Source organism: Vanacampus margaritifer, chromosome 8 (assembly GCF_051991255.1).
Source record: "Vanacampus margaritifer isolate UIUO_Vmar chromosome 8, RoL_Vmar_1.0, whole genome shotgun sequence".
In the NCBI taxonomy this organism is placed as follows: domain Eukaryota; kingdom Metazoa; phylum Chordata; class Actinopteri; order Syngnathiformes; family Syngnathidae; genus Vanacampus; species Vanacampus margaritifer.
In genome coordinates, this window is record NC_135439.1 from 9,984,720 (window position 1) to 10,005,758 (window position 21,039).

Here is a 21,039-nt window from a genome sequence, read left to right on the forward strand (position 1 = left end):
CAAGTGTATGAAAACCTGGGAATTTTTTTTATTGTACATTTTGAACAGATATAAAATGTGTGATTAATTCTGAGTTAACTATTGAAGTCATGCGATTAATTACAATGAAAATTTTTAATCGCCTGACGTGATTTAAAAAATAAGATGACTAAAAATTAGGGGTGTCAGTCGATTAAATTTTTTTATCGTAATTAATCGCATAGATTCACTAGTTAACTCATGATTAATCACAAATTTTGTATCTGTTCTAAATGTACAATAAAACAATTCTAGGTTTTCACACTCTTGTTAACAAAAGTGAGGGAAAAATGTTAAACTAATAGAAATAGTTCAAATGAATTTTTGACGTCTATAGCCGTCAATGGCAGTGAATGAGTTAAGCCCCAAGAAATCTGCCTGGCAGGAAATAGCCTACTAGTACACCTTTGGTCTTTGGAGTTGTCCAAAGTGTGTTTCATGAGAAGAATACTATTAAAGACAGGATCATGTTCAACTGTATCTGCTAGGTACGGTAGACTGCAACTCGGGTTCTGACCAGAACCAGGGCTTTCGAATCGATTTCCAAATTGTACGACTGGTCTATAAATCACTGAATGTTTTGGGTCCTAAATACATTAATTGAATATAAACCCAGTAGGGCTCTGAGGTCTGCTGACTCGGGTCAATCCTGTTTCAAAAACAAACATGGTGAAGCAGCAGATAGCTGTTATGCTGCACCGAAATGTTGCCAACAGAAGTGAAGTCAGCCCCAAGTATAAATGCTTTTAAGTCCAGGTTAAAAGCTATGCACCCTCCTGAATCATTTTTTTTTTAAATTAACCTCACTATACTGTCTTAGTTTATTTCTTTCGTTTGATTTTAAACATCTTCAAATATAAATTTGGTTTGCCTTCAGTACTGCTGCTGTTTTGATTAGCAAAAATAGTTATTTAATGTACTCTTGCTTTGTTGTCAGTAAACTCAGATAATTTCTGGTAGTAGTGTTGAAGTTCTACTCGGTCTTGTCTCGATCTCGGTCTGGTTATACTCGGGATTTTTGATCAAGTCCGATCAAGACCAGGCTTTAATACTGTGATCAGTGAGAAGAAACACATAATGCAAATTTTCTTTGTAAAATGACATTTATCATGGCTTGTCAGGACAATTATGTTTTAATAAGTATGATTTAATAATGAATCAACAAATTTGCTTAGATTCCAGATTTATTTCATTAGACTATTTTTAAAGCAACATAACAGAATTTGTTTTTGTTGCAAACATAATGGGGGAAAAAATAAGATACTGGTCATTGTGTTGATTTTTTTGTGTGTGTGATTTTTCTTTGATATAACCTATACAGCCTTGCTCTTGTCTCAGTGTTGACCTCCAAAAGTCTTGGTCTTGTTTTGATACTCTCTAGTCTCGATAATGTCTTGGTTTCGGTTGGTGTGGTCTTGTCTACAACAAATACTTACAGATACGACATGTTATTTTTTTCTGATGGGGGAAAAAAGTCGGCATCTATTTGACAGTTATTTGTCTTAAGTGGATTTGAGTCTAGTCGATGAATGAGTTATTTGAGAAAATATAATCTATTTATGTATGTCTCACTTCCTGTTCTTCACTTCCTGTTTGTAATTTAAACTGCCTAATTTGTTTGTTTTTGCAATGTGTTTATTTTGTGTTTTTAAAACCAGTTTCCTTCATTTGAATTACAGTAGTGCTGTTTCTGTATATTTCCATTTATTTATAATTCAATGTTTAAAGAAAATAAAAGATCAACTCCAGTGTTTTTCATCAGTGGGGTGGAGGTCGCACAAGGGGGTGCCTGCACAGGGTGCCATTCAAGCTCGGACCGCCACTGCTCTCAGGAACAGACCAGCGTCTTAGCTCCAAATCTTTTCCTTTTTTTCTCTCTCTCTTGCATTCAACAAATCCGAGCACCGCCTCCCCGCCGTCCCTCCGCCCCGCGCGCAGGCAGCCTGTCCGCCAGGATGGGACCAGCAGCCGCCTGATATCCATGCATGCATGACCGCTAGTCCACTTCCTGGATGGAAGAATGGAACAATTCCAGCAGCAGTTTTTCTTCGCATTGTGCATCTACTCCCAGTCACGGATAAACGCCGAGTGATCGTCACTTCAAATCGATATTATCGGACCACTTTCCCCCCCTCCCTTCTCCTGTGTAGTTAAAGACAGCCATTGATCGCCGCCTGACCCCCTTCCACTCTCCGGGAATGTGGCTCCGCGGAAGCCCGTCGTGGAGTCATAAGAGCCCTGCTTGGAAGTGTTATTCCTCGAAGCCCAAGGAGCCTCAGCTTGGACCAACGCGGACTATTTTGTAAGGGGGGAATACAAGATTTTTTTTTTATTTTTGATGCTTGCGTGGCCGCGGCGTCAACTTCAATTTTTTGGGGGAAAGGCTTCATTCGCACGCGTGGGATTTTCTCCCCCTTTCTTTTCCTATAACAAGCTAAAAGACGGACAAAACACCCTCAAACTTTGTCACCCATCGCCTCCTCAGTGCTCTCCATGAGTAGTCTAACATGCAGAGGAGACGGGAACCGAATTGCTGGTGGATTTTATCCGTAATGCTTCTTCTAACCTTGCCCGAACACGGCGACTGTCATCCTGGTAAGTAGCGACGCTTACTTTGCGGCACACAAGCTAGCTTTTATTTTTCCAAGCTCCGACTGTAGATGCTGCGTCTTTGAATTAGCTGCGTCTTTGAATTAACCCCCCCCCCCCTTCTAATTATATTGCCGCACATTAATCTTGTAATGTCGACATTAAACGCCTTTAAAAAGGCAACGTCAACACCTCCCGAAGCTGCTTTACTTATTAGTGTGCTCGTTCATCATCCAGCTGCACTATGGCGCAAAATATACGTCACATTAACGTGATAAAATTATTATTATTATTTTTTATTTATTTAACTTTTTAAAAGCCACCCTTTGACAGTATGGCAAAGTGTCAGTAAGGATGCGAACCGTACCATTGTGTACCAGTCGGTACTTTTATGGCATCGTCTTTTTATTTAATTGTAGCCAAAGTTTGATCTTAACTGTCTTTAACGTGTGTCCGTGTGTGTGTGTGTGTGTGTGTGTATCGCTGCTTGTCATGATGAGGGCGACACTTGCCCCCCCCCCATGCCCCCCCACTCCCCATGCCCCCCCACTCGTATGCTGGACAGCGAGCAGCCAGTATGAGACTGTGACTCATTTTACACACACTGGACAGTTTATTAGGTACACCTGGGGAGCTGTGTCTGTGTGTGCATTTACCAAAAGGCAGGATGCCAATTTTTTTTTTTGTAGCGGTTAGTATGGCACAAAAATAAGCATCGTTGGGTGAATATTTATGACATTGTCAATAAAAAAAAGAAGAAGGGAAATCCGGTTGTCTTGCTTTGATCAGATGCTCGATGCAATTGATAGCGAGTGTGAAAATGTCTGCTGTAATATTTTATAGGTAAACATATAACCTACATTTAATTGTTTGCAGAAGCCTAATTCTGTGCAGTATAAGAGCTGTGGGTTCTAGTGTGCAGTGTTGTTAAATAAATCCCTCTCTGACACTGGCAGTGTCACTCAAAACTGAGCGATATTATCTTTTGTTGATATTTGACAGATCTTGTTTGGATTCTATTCGATTATGTAGGGTCACTGACGGTGTAGCGGTTCACTCGGCTGATATCTGTGCAAGCAGCGTGAGTTCCTTTCCCACTCGGTGACGTTCCAAATCTGCTCTATTACCTCTCTTGCGGTGTCTGTCTATCTTTGCTGATTTTTTTTTTGGGGGGGTGCATATTTAGTTTTTTCCCCGATTTTGATGGTGTAGTGGTTCACTTGGCTGATATCCAAACAGGCAGCGCGGGTTCAATTCACTCTCAGGGACATTGTGAAAGGTCTGTCTCTATGACCCGCAATTAAGTGGCGACCATTCCAGGGCAGAGCTGTGCGATATAATGAAATAAATCATAGTAAATGTCATCCATACGATATTACCCTCTATCATTTAATAATTTTAGATTTCCCTCGCAATATTTTGTGGAAATCCAGCAGATTATTTCCCTTTGCTTAGTAATATGCTACGCTAAAGGAGGCCGTGCGTTCGAAGTGTCGATGCTCAATGTATCCTGCAATTCACATTAGCGCTCGGCGCTAGCTGCGTTCTACTCCGACGCATGAGTCGGTTGGTGCGGCATTCTCAAGAAGCAGTTTTGTATTTATTTTGTATTCAGTTTATTTCCATCTCAGGTCACAGAACTAACACGGCATCCATATACCATCTCTAGTTGTATTTCCACATGGCTATTTCTGCGTCTCTTATTTCTTCTTTGTCTCACATCAACATACCGGTACTCCTTTTACACAGTGCCTCTAGTGTTCAAACTGAGACATGACAGGGTGTTAAACCAGGTTCTACAGAGCCAACAGAAAAACTAGTTTCACATCTAAAATAGTTCATTTATTCACGTTCACTGGTTAAATTGTTGGCACGCTTGAATGTCACTTCAAGGACTATATTGTAATTTATTTTAATTGCTTTCATTTTATTGCATTCTTTGAAAACTGGTTGCACTAAAGATATTTTGAAATGTCTTTTATTTGGCTACTGTATATTTTTTATTTTATGTTAATCTATTTTTCTGTATCTCTTATTCATTTTATTGTTTATTTAATTTTTTCATATAAAATGGTTTTATCGCACAGTTCTTTTCCAGAGTGCATATCCCACCTTCTGCCTGAACGTCAGGTGGGACAGACGTCATCTCCCCACAACCCTGAACACGATAAGCAGCATAGAAAGTGGACGGATAGATTAAAAATATAGTTCAAAGTATGTCAGAAAATCTATGATGCACCATTTGAACAAATGTTTTGTCATTCTGATGGTATCATTTATTAGCATTTGTGCGCGCCACTGTTTATGCAATTGCATGGTGGACGGGATTAAATGCTCAGCCCACAGGCTGTAGGTGATGTGAGCTGGTGAAATGCTGCCCCATATGGGCGTCTAAAGATGTATATATGTAGTTCTCAATAGCTCAGGCAAATTGTAATTTTGGCGCAGTTTGTGAAAAAAAAAAAAAAAACGGCATTTGACAAATGTTGCACAACTATTGTATTATCATAATGGGCAGCCTCGTCTATAGTTTTTTTTTTTGTTGCTTACATTTCATATACTTGCATGACAACAATCGTAGAAAAGCTAACCAACTGGCAGTGGTTGTTGGTCATTACTGACAAATTTGTTCTCCCATAGTCTAATCCCCATATTTATATGAAAGGTAAAAGCAACAGTGATGCATTCCAACCCGCCAAACAACATTTTCCTACTGGAACATAATTCAGAGAGTATAATTATTTGTTGGTGCGGTCACTGTGTGGCCTAAAATGCGCTCATTTATTTTTCCCAACTTTATCGTCTCTGATCACTGTTGCTGGTCTTCGCTTCCCAAAAAAACTTTCATACTGTTCTTTGATTTCTATCCGCTACTGTTCACACTTGATTCATTCATGTACCGTATTTTAAATGGGCTTTATTTTAATATGTCTGGATGAAATTTGCTCATTCTCTAATTTATTCAATTTTGCTCTCAGCCAGGGCAAGCGTAACACGAGGAAAATAGAGTTAAATTAGCTAATGGTACATACGGGCTACGGCTGCTACACCTTCAGAGAAAACAGTTGGTTCAGACCATTTCTTGAAAGAAAGAAAAAAAAAATGCAACCTGAGTGCTGACAAAGTGACCTTTGACCTCAGCCACCTCAAGATTTTGCTATTATTAGGAAGGATCCAACTGTCACCAACCCCAAATCTTTATTCACTGTATAGTCTTTTTATTAAATAACATTTTCCATCCTTCAACTTTCATAATCATAAGAAGTTAAAATTTGACAAGTGATGGACATAAATACTGTGACGAACATTGGAAAGATGATTGCTTATTCGTTTTAAGCGCAGCTCACTTCATGGTGTACATTGCTTCCTATTTTGTTAGTTATGTCGATTTATGTCACTGAGCAACAAGGACAGAGACACGTTTGCCGCTAGAATATCTCTATATTGCTAAGTTTCATTTCTAGTTCTGTTGTCATCAACAAATACTACATTCACACTGCAGGGTGCCCAATTTGGATTTTAAAATCTCATTTATTTTTTTGCATTGTCAAACAATTATGAGCATGACTTGATCCAGACTGCAGGTACATCGGATACATGCCAGATTTTTTTTTTCTGGAGAAAAAAAAAAGGGTAAATGCCAGATTTATATCTACATATGAAAGAGGCGAGTGTCAGATATTTGAAAAAAAAAATTGTATTATTCTTATTGACATGAAAAAATGAGATGCAAGTCACATTGTGTAAAAACAAACAGAAGAAAAATATTCCATTACTACTGACGGACTGTCCGGCTGTAAAAGAAAAAAAGAAGTAATATTAACTTGAAAAATGTGTAAAGTATTTTCACTCAGAAATTCTAAGTAACTTTTACAACCAGAGTTTTGAGTACATTTTTCAAGTTTATTAAAAAAACAAAACAATGTAAGCGTTGAGGAACAAAAACCCATGATCTTCAGCTTGAGTGACAGCCGCTGTACCACCTGAGCCAAGCCACTCCTTCTTTATGTTCGTATATTGCCGGAGTCAGGTGGAACCCTCGTACCCCCAAGAGCGGTTTTGGTCTCATTTTGGGCACACCAGCAATGCAGTATGGTGGCAAACAGCAAGAGTGGCATGGCTCAGGTGGTAGCATGTCCGTCTCCCAAGATGGTCATGATTTTGTGCATAGCTTTTTTTTTTTTTACTAGTCAAATGAACTCCAAACTCTCCTTGTAAAATTTACTTTGAAATTCTGAGTGAAAAAAAACAACTTTACTGTATTTTTTTCCAAGTAAATATTACTCCCCATTGTTTTATAGAAAATGATGACAGAAGGAATGACGGACCAGCAATTTTTTAAAAAAAAAAATGCACATCTCTTTGAGTTATTCCTTTTAGATGCACATTGAACTGACACACCACATGATGCCATATCACATCTAGGCATATTTTTTTTCAGTTGATATTTGTGGAATTCTGACTCTAAAAGTTTAGCGATAGCCAGTCAAAATTAAGATTTTTTTATTGTTATGATTTGTCATAACACCTCACGAAGGTTATCTGGTATCAGATACCATTCAAATTGAATAGGCTTATTGCTTAAAAAAATAGGAGAAGTAAGCTTGTTTTTTGTGTCCCCCCCCCAACACAATCCATCATCTTGCCTGCAATGCCACTTAATCAAGAGCAGAGAGCTAAACATGCATATTCTGTTTCATCTCGCAACACAGTGAGGACATAAGTGAATGATTGTACTTGTAGTGAACTGGAATAGCCTGAAATTAGTGCCACCCCCTCAATTTATTATTCAGCCATATAATTAAAATCCTCGAATGTCATCCTTCACTGTTGATAGCATTGGTAGAACGTTAAATGCAGTTCTATCCCAGATTGATGTTGTTGCTACTCGCGTGTGGCACCAATTATCCCCCGTATCAGTAGCCGTGATGCAACAGAAGAACGCTTCTGTCTTAATCGCGTCCCTTTCTGCCCCCAACGCTCCCAAAGTTCCCCGCTTCCCTGCCCTCAGCCCGCCGTTTTATTGACTTGTCGCCTTACAAGCTGTGAACACAGCAGACTTATTTCATATTGCATACCTCAGTGGACCTCTGACACGCGGCAGAAAGGCTGACTGCCGGACGGACGAAAGGTCGGCGGTTGAAAAATCTAGTTGAACTGTACTCTGTTCACGTAATAGTGCTCAGCCAGCGTGTTGAGCGAGGCTTTTCTATTCATTACCGACATTTTTTTTTTTGGTGTGTGTTTGAAAAGAGAATGCCATAAATGGAGAATACGTTTAGTTTACCCTCCTCAGTCTTTTGATTGTTCGTTTGCTCTGAAATAGCTTGTCACCGAGGTAACGGTATGCCCGGGTTTTATCTGTCAATCAAGGAAGGCTATTCTTCACTCGAGTTGGTAGCCGCTTAAATTGCGCTACTTAACATTGAGATTTAATCAATGTTAATGGGCCCATTAATCCTATATCTTCTTACCTTGCCTGCAGGTAGCAGCTGTTGCGTCGGTTCGCATTGCTCACTTGCTGTGTTTCAACGCTCTCCAGTCTTATTCGCTTTTTTTTTTGTTTGAATACGTCTTCAAGATTACATCAGCAAAGTAAACTGGCAGATAAGAGCCCACAGTAGGATTTGTCACTTTTTAACTTGTGTGACCATCTGCGCTTCTTTTTGGGGAATTTTTTTCAGGTACTGCGGCTTGGTAGATGAAAGCTATGCCAAATGTTCTTTCGAAGAGTGGCTGCTGTAGGATGCAATACTTCATCACGCTATCACATTTAGGAGCGTATTAACCCATTTGAATTGAACATTTAAAAGTTGAGAGTTAGCGTATCTACAATTGGTGAAATAAATACTATAGACTTGTGACAGACTAGCTAACTAGCATGGCTAACGTCAATTAATTTTCTCTCTGATGTTACACAGAGCAGATGTTTTTTTCAATTTATTTTTTTATAAATACATACTTTTTACTGTTATATTGTGGCGAGTGAGCAAGAGTTGTTGTTATTAACGCATTTCAGAACTGGAATTGCAATATTGTGAAATGATGTTTTTTGCTCATCTTACCAGAATCTGATACTAGCCAATGCCGAGTCCACATTCAGGATGGCCAACAAGCGTTACCTGACTGCACCCAAAAGAATGCTGATGTTTTTGTCTCAACATGTGGTCTAAAGAAGAATAACCTTAGGTTAGGGACAATTCCGAGCTTACGTCTTAAGTCAAAATGGCGGTTTTATGCTGCATTTGAGGAAGGTTTGAAGTTTGTTTTATCCCACTCAGTGAACGTAAACAACAAAAATGGCTGATTCCGATAAATTGTTTGTTCTGGTTAACGCAGTCATTCCACATCACGTTGTGTCACGTGAGCATATGTTTTGTATTTACTTTTGCCTCAAAGGCTTTTAGGTCGGAACTGACATGGTCCGAGTGGCATAGGTGAGATTTTCCCACTTTCCTCGAATGCAGCATTTTTCTCGGTGAAATGACGCTCTCCGTTCATTGAAAAGCATTGGACTTTGGATCGTTGTAATTTGATTTGAGAGGATTATTTTTGATTTGAAAATTTGGTGAAATGTTGTTTGACTACAATAACAATATGCCTGGTTTGTATGATAGTCACAGGCAAAGGCAATACAATATGCCGTGGAAATGAAGTGCTGTGTGACACATTAGCATTAAGAGTTTCAAATAGTCTTTTTTTTCCCTCTCTTTTTTCTGGAGAGCTCAGTATTGTTCATTCGGTAATTTTACCGATTTGACATGTCATCATCATTGCTCTTTTTTAAAAAAATATATATATATTTTGTATGTGGGTGAGAATGTGTGTGTGTGTGTTTGTATTCATTAGTTCACCTAAAACCTATTAAAAAATCCCATACCGTTCACCTAAACCGAACACTTCCAGCCAAAGTCGTGAGGCCGTCAGGAGACCCGAGGAAGGACCAAAGAAAAGAAAGGAAAGTGAGTTTTTCTGGAGAGCTCAGTATTGTTCATTCGGTAATTTTACCGATTTGACATGTCATCGTCATTGCTCTTTTTAAAAAAAAAATTTTTGTATGTGGGTGAGTGTGTGTGTGTGTGTGTGTGTGTGTGTATTCATTAGTTTACCTAAAACCTATTAAAAAATCCCATACCGTTCATCTAAACCGAACACTTCCAGCCAAAGTCGTGAGGCCGTCAGGAGACCCGAGGAAGGAGAAAGGAAAGTGAGTTTCAAATAGTCTTTTTGCAAAGACAGCATGTCACAGGCCAGTGGCAACTGTTTGGCACATTTCAGATTTTTTTTTAGTAGCAAGAATAAAAAAAGAAAAATAAAGTTCACATTTAAGCCATCTTGCGCGTAATGCCATTTCCGAACTTATAGTACTGACTATTTGACTTTTCTAACCCACAATGACTTTGAGTGTGACGTCGACTAGTCACCAATCACGTGTTTTTGGCCTTGAGGAGCGCTTGCAGCAAACAGATGAGTGTGTTGAATGAAGTTAGTTTTACTCTTTCTGAATGTGCTGTAAAAGGGGGGGAAAAAAAATCCAGCCTCGAGGAGGATTTTGAAAAAAATGTCAGCCTACAATACAAAGTGAAAGTAGAGTAGAGAAGCTTTCCACCACACATGAAGAGGTCTGTGATTATTTGCAAACCCGCTGCTGCGGTCGGTCCAGAACGAGGACAGGTTTTCCTCCCGTTTGGCCAAGTTGTGCAAATGTTACCTGGCTCTCCCGGTGGCAAGCAAACGGCAGGAAGTTTTTTTTTTTTTTCTCTTTCTCTCTCCAGCTGGATACACAATCATGCGACAGCGGGGACGATTTCACCTAGTCCACGTCGATGCTCTTGTAATGTTCTGCCTAAATCAGTCAGTGTATGAGTTTTCAATTTTTGGGGTGAATATCTATTATTGCCAAGCTTGTATCAATGTCATCAGCTACTAGTCAACGTTGACTTGAATTTCATCACATTAGCGTCGACTAAGTCTGAAGTCGTGCAACCTCTAGTCCGAAAAAGGGATTCAATATAATCTAGCTTTCTTGTTACGAACGACTCCTTATGACCTTGGAGTCTCTTTTTTTTAAGTTCTTCTCAGATTGTATCGCAAAGCTCACTCTATCATCAAACTATTGCATATGTACATTGAAATTGACATCAGTCATGTGAATTGTCTGCTGAAAAATGTATGTTCTTGTCAGTTATCAGCACATGCGTATTAATAGAAATTATGCACAATTGGTTGTTAAACCCTCTTCGCTTCTCTTCGCAACAAAGTGAGTGGGCGAGGTGTGGTGTGGAGCATGAGTAAATGTTTTGAAAGACAGTTCTGGCGGCCATTGGAGACACTTTGACACATTTTAACAGTTTAAACAGGAAATGTGGGAGAACAAAGAATCTCAGTAAAGTCATTCAGTGGACTTGTGAGGTTGTTATCGGTATCAGTGATGAAATTTATCTGCACTTATTTTGGCAAAAAGACCCAATTTCATTTTGTTATATTTGTAGATATTTGATCCCGCTCAGGGAGTGTTGTTGAGATCTTCTCAGTAATTGTACTGATCATTTTGAGTGTGTTGACGATGCCTGTTTTATGGGAATTAAAAAAAAAAAAAATCCTAATGTCATTCATGAGGTTTTGCTTTGACGCCAATAGGACATTTGCGGTGTTTGCAGCTGCATGGTTAATAACTCCTTCAGGAATTTCTCTGGATAATTGGTCCAATATGTATAATGTAGGACAGCACATCTTGCTGCCTCATGATGATAAAAATGGCATTAGGACCATATGCTATAATTCTCCATCCAGACTCAGCACTTTGTGTGGTGTCTCTCGACCAGCTGCCTGTACAAACTCGCTAAATGGTCAATTGGGAGAAACATTGCAACTTTGAGCACTTTTCACCCGCACGCATAATTTAGTTCGCTTATTTTCTTGCAATGACCATATAGCTTGTCCATTAGATGAGGGGGGGGGTAGGGGGTGGACTCTCATGGTAGAAACTATAATAATGCTAGCTTGAGATCTTCATGTTTAATGGCTGTGAAAAAAATTGACAATCCTACGGCCTGAAAGTATTATTTCAGGTTTTGTGCTCAGTCGTGCGCAACAGCTTAGAAGCCTGCTTAGTGCTTGCTTTGCAAAAAAACAAAAAAAAACAAAAAACTGCATACCAGATTTCCTCGAACAGTGACCTCCACTGTTAGACTCAAATCAATTAATCTCTTAGTTTTTCATCCACTTGAACACATTTGCATCTCTCCCCAATTAGACCTCTCCGGTTTTCTTTCTACCACATTGCTAACCAAAAAAGCAGCCCCCTACCGAAGCACATAAACATTCCCTACCGCTAAGGATGTTGGTCCTTTTTGCATTTGATATTCCAGTCTCCTCCATGCTTCCTCTAGTATTGTGTTACATGCATTGTTTATGTTCTTGGGAACTACACGGCTTGAGACGAGTTCTGCCTCGTCTGCCACTGCCCAGCCTGTCTGGGTTAGCTTAGTCATTCTGTATACATTTGTGAAAAGCAACATTGGACGGTACCAGTCAAAAAGTGGGACACACTTTTCTTCTGCTACTGTACAGCTGCAGTGCTTTAGATATTTGACCACCAGCCTATGAAAATGAGAACAGACCATCCAATGAAGTAATCAATGAAGTGCTCCAATGCGGACACTTTTATTTTCAATGAGCCTTTGTTGTTTTACCAATTTTCAACAAGAATATTGAATCATCTTTTTATACCCACATTCAAGTGTGGTAAAAGTTAAATCGTTAACTCATTGATGAATCACAAAAATGTATCGCATTAATCATGTTTTATTAGATTAATAACACTATTAATTTTGACCGCAGTTGACCCTTTAGCTTGACATCGGATGGTTATGTTAAAAATAAGGGTTTGCACAAAAAAACATAATTAAAGCATTTAATAAATGTTTGTGTATGACATTCTGAATATTTGTTCATGTCAAAGTACTGGGGTCATTTTATCTTAAATTATCTTTTCATCTTAAATTTTTCTAACTGATTAGGAAAAAATAGGAGGATGAGAGTGTACAGTGGAACATTACATGTAAAAAGAATGAACACATAACAGGTGCACTTCAAATTTGGAAGGCAAAAAATTGTTGATAAAAAGCCTTTTTTAATTAAGTGATTAATCCAAATTCTAAAATGATTAACCTGATTTAAAAAATTAAATAGTTTGACAGCTCGAAATCAATAAATTATGTGTTTTACGATTTGTTCAGTTTTTTTGGTAAAACAATCAATTTTAAAATTCATGCATCACACTAAAACATATTTAGCATGAAAATATCATTTTGGTTCAGATAAAAAGCCTTTTTTAATTAGGTGATTAATCCAAATTCTAAAATGATTAACCTGATTTAAAAAATTAAATAGTTTGACAGCTCGAAATCAATAAATGATGTGTTTTACTATTTGTTCAGTTTTTTTGGTAAAACAATCAATTTTAAAATTCATGCATCACACTAAAACATATTTAGCATGAAAATATCATTTTGGTTCAGATAAAAAGCCTTTTTTAATTAAGTGATTAATCTAAATTCTAAAATGATTAACCTGATTAAAAAAATTAAATAGTTTGACAGCTCGAAATCAATAAATGATGTGTTTTACAATTTGTTCAGTTTTTTTTGGCAAAACAATCAATTTTAAAATTCATGCATCACACTAAAACATATTTAGCATGAAAATATCATTTTGGTTCAGATAAAAAGCCTTTTTTAATTAGGTGATTAATCCAAATTCTAAAATGATTAACCTGATTTAAAAAATTTAATAGTTTGACAGCTCGAAATCAATAAATGATGTGTTTTACGATTTGTTCAGTTTTTTTGGTAAAACGATCAATTTTAAAATTCATGCATCACACTAAAACATATTTAGCATGAAAATATCATTTTGGTTCAGATAAAAAGCCTTTTTTAATTAAGTGATTCATCCAAATTCTAAAATGATTAACCTGATTTAAAAAATTTAATAGTTTGACAGCTCGAAATCAATAAATGATGTGTTTTACAATTTGTTCAGTTTTTTTGGTAAAACAATCAATTTTAAAATTCATGCATAACACTAAAACATATTTAGCATGAAAATATCATTTTGGTTCAAGATCTTCCTCATACGTGTGTGTGTGTATGTACCGTTACAGGAATGATGTAATTTTGGTAATTACCAAGGCTATTAAGTTTGGGCAGCTGTGATATAAACCTTTCATCGAGTGGTGGTTTAATAAACGTGTTAAGTACCATATATATCATGTTTAATATTATCCAAATGTCCTTGTCTTCTCTGCAGTTGGGAGTACAACCACTATTGTGTTAGGAACTTGCTATTTCGTATTGTCACCTTTGTCTGCGTTTCGTCTTTATACAGCGCAAATACAAATTTAGCAGTTTCTGTTTTTCAGTGTGCCATTGTCAGAAAAATCTGGCCGCTCTTGATAATAGGAATCGATAAGCTCGGAGGCACACAAGTCCGGTTAGATCGGACAAATTGGAAGCATTGCTCGATTGCCGTCCATATAGCACATCGGCTTAATGGCTAAAAAAAAGAAAAGGAAAAGGCATTACAGAAATGCGCCAGCGGCCACTAGATTTGATCAAAATCAAATTGGCTTGCATGGCAGTGCACTATTTGCGGCTTAATGTGACAAATGGCCGAAATGGCCAGTGGACATAAGTGTGGAGTTTGCCATCTGTGGCGAAGTGGCACATCAGATGAGTTTAATTTAAAAAAATCAAATGTAAATTCTGTGTCATTTGACTAGCCTGTACATCACTAGTGATTTTTGACGTCGTTGAGCTCGCAATCTGTGTGGCGAATCTCACTCAGTGCTTTAGCCAAGAGACTGCTGGTCACAGTAGCTTTTTAATCAATTAGAAATGACTCACTGCCACTTCAGTCCAAATCATTTCATCCGTCCTCGCCACAAAAGACACAGAGCGACACGCACACACGCACGCACGCACGGTCGATCCGGATTGGACGGGGGCTGCTCTAAAACAAAAGGGGGGGGGGAAACACTGCTGGGGAATCAAATGCACTTATTTCCTGTGCTTCTTGACAAATGTGATGAATGTCCAGCCTGCCAGGCAGTGTCACTAAAGGACATCTACTGCTGCACTCAAGGACTCGGCCATATCAATAAATGTCCCGTGTCCTTCAGTCCCCACATCCTCTTTCCCCTTAAACAATCTTGCTGTGATGCGATACCGTGTCAGCTTTGCTTACAGCTGAAGCTGTCAGTCAACGTTGCCCCATGGAGAGTGGAAACAATGGAACCTTCAGGCTCCTTCTTCCCGCATTGTGTTGTTGTGCATCAACAGAGCATGTGTTGGCTTTGTGCTCATTGTTGTTTTCTTTCTTTCGGGCTACATTCACCGTAGCCTGACAGTAGACGTCCCCCTCGTCCATGAGGCTAATTTCCCCCGTCGTCAACTACGGGATTATAACTACAGTCCCTAAATGTATATGACGAGGTCAGGGGTGTCAAACTCGTTTTTGGCGCTGGCCACAGTGTGGTTATGCTTTGCCTCGCGGTATTACTGTGGAAACGTACAAAAGTAATAATCACGACATCATATTAGTATTACACACAGTTGACCCTGCCTTTGGTTTTTAAGATGTATCATGTTAACCAAAAAATCAATTTAGTATCATAAATCAGTGTCAACCAAATACTGTACTATTATTCAATTTGTGTGCCGGATAAATCGCGTGTAAGCTGAATTTGTGTTTTTTGATAACATTTGTTAAAGAGGTTTTAGACTACGTGATCCTCATCTGGTTAAATAAAGGATTTAATTGATTGATGAAGAAGGGATTAGTTGGAAATATGATTGTAATATTTGTTTGTAAGTAATAATTTGTACAGACTTTTAGACATTACATTTGAAATGGGAAGCCATTGGAAAATGCTGGCAAGCAAATATTTTAAATTATTGTTTTTTTCAGTTTACATTAAAGGGGAAGTCAACCATAAATATTTCTTGACAATAATATGTTATTTGTGACCTCATTCTGATTAATGTTACATTTGTTCAATACGAAGCAAAATCCATCCGTTTTGATCCATCTTAGGCCATTTTGTCACTTGCTGCGAACTGAAGATGACATCACAGTTGCTCAGGTCTCAGGCAACTACCAATCACAGCTCCTCGGTTTTCTGAAGCTGCGCTGTGATGGGTTGTTACCGGAGACCTGAGCAACTTTGATGTCATTTTCTCTCGACAGCAAGTGGAAAATGGCCGCCTTCTGATACTGATAAAAAAACTGCTTGATTTAGCTGCTTAACTCATATTCCACTAACACAATATTAACCAGAATACTGTATTTCGTTGTCCACACAACATTATGTGGTGGGCCGGAACTGGCCCCCGGGCCTTGGGTTTCACACCCATGTAGCAGATGCACATGATGTGTTCCCTCGTGAAATGCCTTCAACTCAGTCATGAAATGATGTGGCCCGGGACTTCAGACCTGTTGACAAGGCTTTCAGTTGCTTTTGATGAATTGGATTTTAACCTTTTGAGTTGTTATGAATTTAATTTACTGCAAATTTTTTGATTAAGCAAAAGAAAACAAAAACGGTACTTTAGCGTTCGGACGGACAGCTGTTGTCCAAAATCCAAGATGAAGTTGGAAATCATGCCTCGCAGTTGTTCTTTTGTCGTTCACTTTCATCCGGCCAAGAAGCAACAAACACATGCATAAAACATTCTAAAGCGGAGTTTGAGGCAAACATATTTTTTTTAGCGTGCTCATGCTGAAACATTTCCCTCCGCATTTATACTGTACCTGCAAAAAACACAGAAGTGAAGTCTACTAACACCCGCCTATTGTCTTTGGGGAGACGTCACTTTGCAGTAGTCACAGCTGGCTGTTTATCATCTTCAGCTCTGATTGGCAGGATGGAAACGTAACACGCGCTTGCACTGCGGTTGCACTTAAAACACATCCAATATGTTCATTTTTATAAAACACAAACACCCCCCATGGATACAGTTTTTATAGACTCCAAACAGAAGGCTGTGCATATGGTGAAAAAACAAAAGTATCATAGCTAGCTGTTAGGTGTGGCGCAGGTCCGTCGAGAGCGAGGACCACCAGGGAGCTCAAGCTCAAAAAATGAGTCTGTTTTACTATTACAGCCACAGTTTATTTAAATGCAGCTGTGATTCAATTTGTACGGTGTGGCAAACTAATAATTTGGTGGCTTTAGTTATGATGCATGACTTTGATTTTGTGAAACTGTCTTCTTTGAGTTGAGACTTTTTGGTTTGATATTATACTAAGTCGTCTGTACAGTTTATGAAACTAGGACACATTTAATGAGAACAACAAAAATTCACATGAATACTATAAACAATGATCGATCACATACTTAAAAAAACGTCCAAAAAAAGGCTCTTATATGTACACATTCTGCAATTAGACACCAAAGGTAGTAATATCATTGAAAAAGCCTTTTCAGCCTTTTTTTTTTTTGCTTGTCAAGTTCCATAAATGACAAAAACCCAAAATGACAATTGTTTTTTTTCTTTAACGAAACGCATCCAGGAAATATTACTTAAGTCTGCATGTACGATTTGCCATTTTTTTCTGCATATGACTTTCTTTTGACCTTGACTTTGAATGACCTTACAATTCAAGGTTATAGCAAGGTCGGCATGTCCTGCAGCTTGTAAATGTAAAATTTGACTCTTTTTTTTTTTTTTTTAAAGGGAAAATACTTGTATTATGTTTAGAGATAGACCGATTATTAGTAGTCAAGAATGCCAATAACCGATATTTTGAGCCGATATTAATTTTCAGTAAAGGAAAGAAAAAGGGAGGCGGGATATTGTCGTAAATTTCTTGTTTTTGTTTTAATGTCTTTTAAAGCATTAATGCTTATTGAACAATATTTCAGACTTTTCAAAATGTAATTTTTTAAAAAAAATATATATATTAATCTTAGACAATATACTTCATTTTAAATTTCTAAAAAAAAAAAATGGTCAGGGAGCTCCCAGGGTTATTAGTACGTATTAAAATGGAAACTAGGAACACATTTCTTTGTTTTAATGTCAAACAAAAACAAAAGTGTCAGAAGGTTCAGCAGCATCTCTTATAATGTTAACTGAAAAATTTAATAAATTAGTCCCCTGAGGTTAAAATGGTTTTAGCTTTACCTTTTATCGGCTGTCAGATTTTGATAAAAGTCAGATTCTGATATTCATCAAATGTCCAATATTGGCATTAATTATCGTTCTATCCCTAATCATGTTGTCCAGAAATGATGATGTTGACTTCAAAAGAATTATTTATTATTTTTATAAAGGTCGCTTTGACATTACATAGTTTGATAATATATGGTAGGTGTGAGACTTCCTGGAAAAAAAATTCAATTAATGCCCATATACACCTTGGGTCCATCATGTCCTTCATAAAAGCAATCAGGAAAATAGAGTCCAGTTAATTAATTTGCTCAAAGCAGCTTAACAAATTATCACGTGTTTTAGTCATTGGTCAGTTGTAAATCATTTAAATTCATATACTGTGGTACTTTTATGTGTTTTTTTTCCCCCCTTTCCGGAAGCAAACATGCTTTTGCTCATTCATTGCTTTCACAAAGAGACTGACATTTTGTTTGTTTCTCCCACTTGCTTCTCTCTCTTGACAGCCGAAAGAAAGCGGTAAAGCGTCAATAGGAATTGGGTCATTGTTTTTTTTAAACCGTGCTTTGACAAAGCAATCAAAAGAACTTTCAGTGACGTCGAGCGCCGTACAGCAGCGCAGTGGCGTGATTGCTTGATGTAAAAAGGGTGCGGCTACAGAGGAAATCTGCTGCGAGTTAATTTCAGAGGATTTCCAGAGTGGAGGGAAATGTGCTGACTTGGATGGTTTTAGGAGGGAGTTTAAAGACTGCCCTATCGATCCTGTTGGCATGTCCCCCCTCGGGGAATGCAAATGTTTCACTTCCTTTTACACACATCCAAACCCTCCTGTTAGGAGAACCTTAATTATCTAGGGATTTGAATACCACGGCCTTTTCCTCTGGCAATTTAATTTCCCAGAAACAAATAGTTTCACACTCGCTGAACAATGACCACCCTTCTATTTGTAAGCCGCTGTGACAAGAGATAGCGTGACACCCAGCCTCAACTGGTGAATTTGCTAATTGTCAAGAAAAATCCTGATCCCCATTTTTTTTTTTTTTTTTTTTTTTTTACAAATGTCATCGTAATACCTGCGAGTTTGCTCATCTGTCAAACACTATTGCACACTGAAGCTGTGACAGCTGCTGCATGTTATTGTCACAGCCAATTTAAAGCCCAACCCAAGTGTTTACCAGAGCGAGGAGACCTATCCCCAGGTAACGGCTAATCACTCAGGGATTCAACACATCATCTGTCCCACGCTTAATAGTCAGCGTGGAACAGGCACCAGCTCTGCCTGAACGGCCACATAGCTTTTCAAGACAACTCAATGTTATGGATGATTGGTCCAATTAAAAGGTTTTGGTTGAGTTGATGACACCGGTGACGCCGTAGTGCCATCCTGACAAAATGAGACAAGCGTTTAGCGTAGCCGCTACTTTGAGATAAGGCGCAAACATGGCAGTCGTATATGGGCCCTCTGTGACCTGGTAATCTTCATGTCCAATGTCTAAAACAGTTTGTAGAAAAAAAAATGAGCCAGTCTGGTTGAGTCTTGAATCTCAAGTGTGAGTAAAGATTTCATCTGTGATCAGTTAATTGCTTTTTAAATGGAAATGTGGTACAGAAGTTGATCATTAAAGCACACTTGGTTTTGTTGTTGGCAGTTGAGTCTAGTGCTGTCACTATAGATAATTTTTTTTAGAATCAATTAATCTATTGATTATTCAATCGATTAATTTGGATTCATTTTAATTTTGCATTGAAGTGTATTATAAAAGCACCCCAAGCCCCCCCCCCCCACGATTACTATTTATTAACCAGTGATTGGTGGTGATCCATTATATTCGTATAGTGATAATAAATAAAAAAAGCTAAACAAAAACAAGGAGATTGATGTCTGTGTTACCGGTTCAATAATTGCTTTCCAAATTAAACACAGATGTTTGCAAATGTATTATTTTTGAACACAGAAGATAATCAGTCTTCTTTTATGAAGAACTAGAGAAATCATTGAACAATTACTGTTGATATGCTGAAATCAGAGCATTTGGACCATTTGAAATAAAATAATGGCTCCAAACGATTACTCGATTATTAACTCATTCACTCCCAGCCATTTTCACTGAAGCAAACCCCTCCGCTGTTTTACTGGATTTTGACTGATTTTGCAAGGCCTGCAGAATATTGGGTTGTATTCCTATAAAAACATGGAACATACCAAAAAAAAAGATTAGTCTTTTCTTTCATCAATAAAAAAAAGTATATGTCTATCTGTTTCCGTTTTGCAGCATTTAGCATTTGAATCTAGCTAAGCTTCATCATTATTCACTAGGGATGTAACGATAACGGCAATATCATGATATCACGATATTAAAACTGCCACAATATATCGACGTCGTCTTGTCACAATATTAAAAGCAACGCATCTGTTAAAAAAGTCGGGTTGATTTCCATTTGTGCAGTTAAAGCACCCTCTGGTGGCTAGTTAATGTTCACAAGACATGTTTTGGCCCTTCTATATTTAAAATCGATGCTAACGGTCAGATAAAGGGCAACGTAAAATGCTTGTGAACAGAGTAAATATGTGGCGGAATGTGTGCTTGCATTAGCAACTAAGTGCCTGACTGTGTTTCTTTTCCAAGTATGGGCTCTTTTTTTTTACAATGTTGTGTCCTTTTGTATCGCCAACTTCCACACAATATCGGGATAATTATCGTATCTTGACCTTCATATCGTGATAATATCGTATCGTGATGTTTGGATATCGTTACATCCCTTTTATTTACAAATCTGTTCAAAACACTGGGGAAAAGAGCCTTTTTGCAACAATGCCCTGGTTGATCTCTTATACTCTGCTGTCACCTGCAGGCCGTTTTTGTAACAACTACCATTGCTTTAAGCGTTCTCTTCAGTTCAGAGGCTGCCAAAACCTTATGTATGCTAGCAAAAAAAAAAAAAAAAACACACATTAAAAACGTAGAAATACATTTTTGGGACCATGGCAATATATTTTAAAATAGAACATTTTTATGTTTTTGGGAGCAAGAAATGATAATCTTATTTCTTGTCAATTAATCGATTAATTTTAACAGCTCTAGTTGAGTCTTTGTGAACTTTCCAAGCTATGGTCACACATTCAAAAATCTTGTCAACATTTCCTCGCTTGCCAATCAACCCACCTCAGCTCAAATTTGAGAGATGACATCACTACATCTGCCCACTTTTTTATTGCTGGTAGTTCTTTTGCCTACAACTTCATTGCAATTCCCTC

The 21,039-nt window shown here is 37.9% G+C and overlaps 1 protein-coding gene across 1 annotated transcript in view; it reads left to right on the top strand.

The window, feature by feature from the left end:
- The first annotated feature begins 1,807 nt into the window (after positions 1–1,807).
- The window catches only part of ca16b (carbonic anhydrase XVI b), a 136,114-nt gene continuing 116,882 nt past the window's right edge, over positions 1,808–21,039 (top strand). The window contains exon 1 of the mRNA XM_077573100.1: positions 1,808–2,613. Within this exon, the coding sequence (XP_077429226.1) occupies positions 2,526–2,613 (88 nt within the window). The 5' untranslated portion in view covers positions 1,808–2,525. The remainder of the gene's footprint in view (positions 2,614–21,039) is intronic.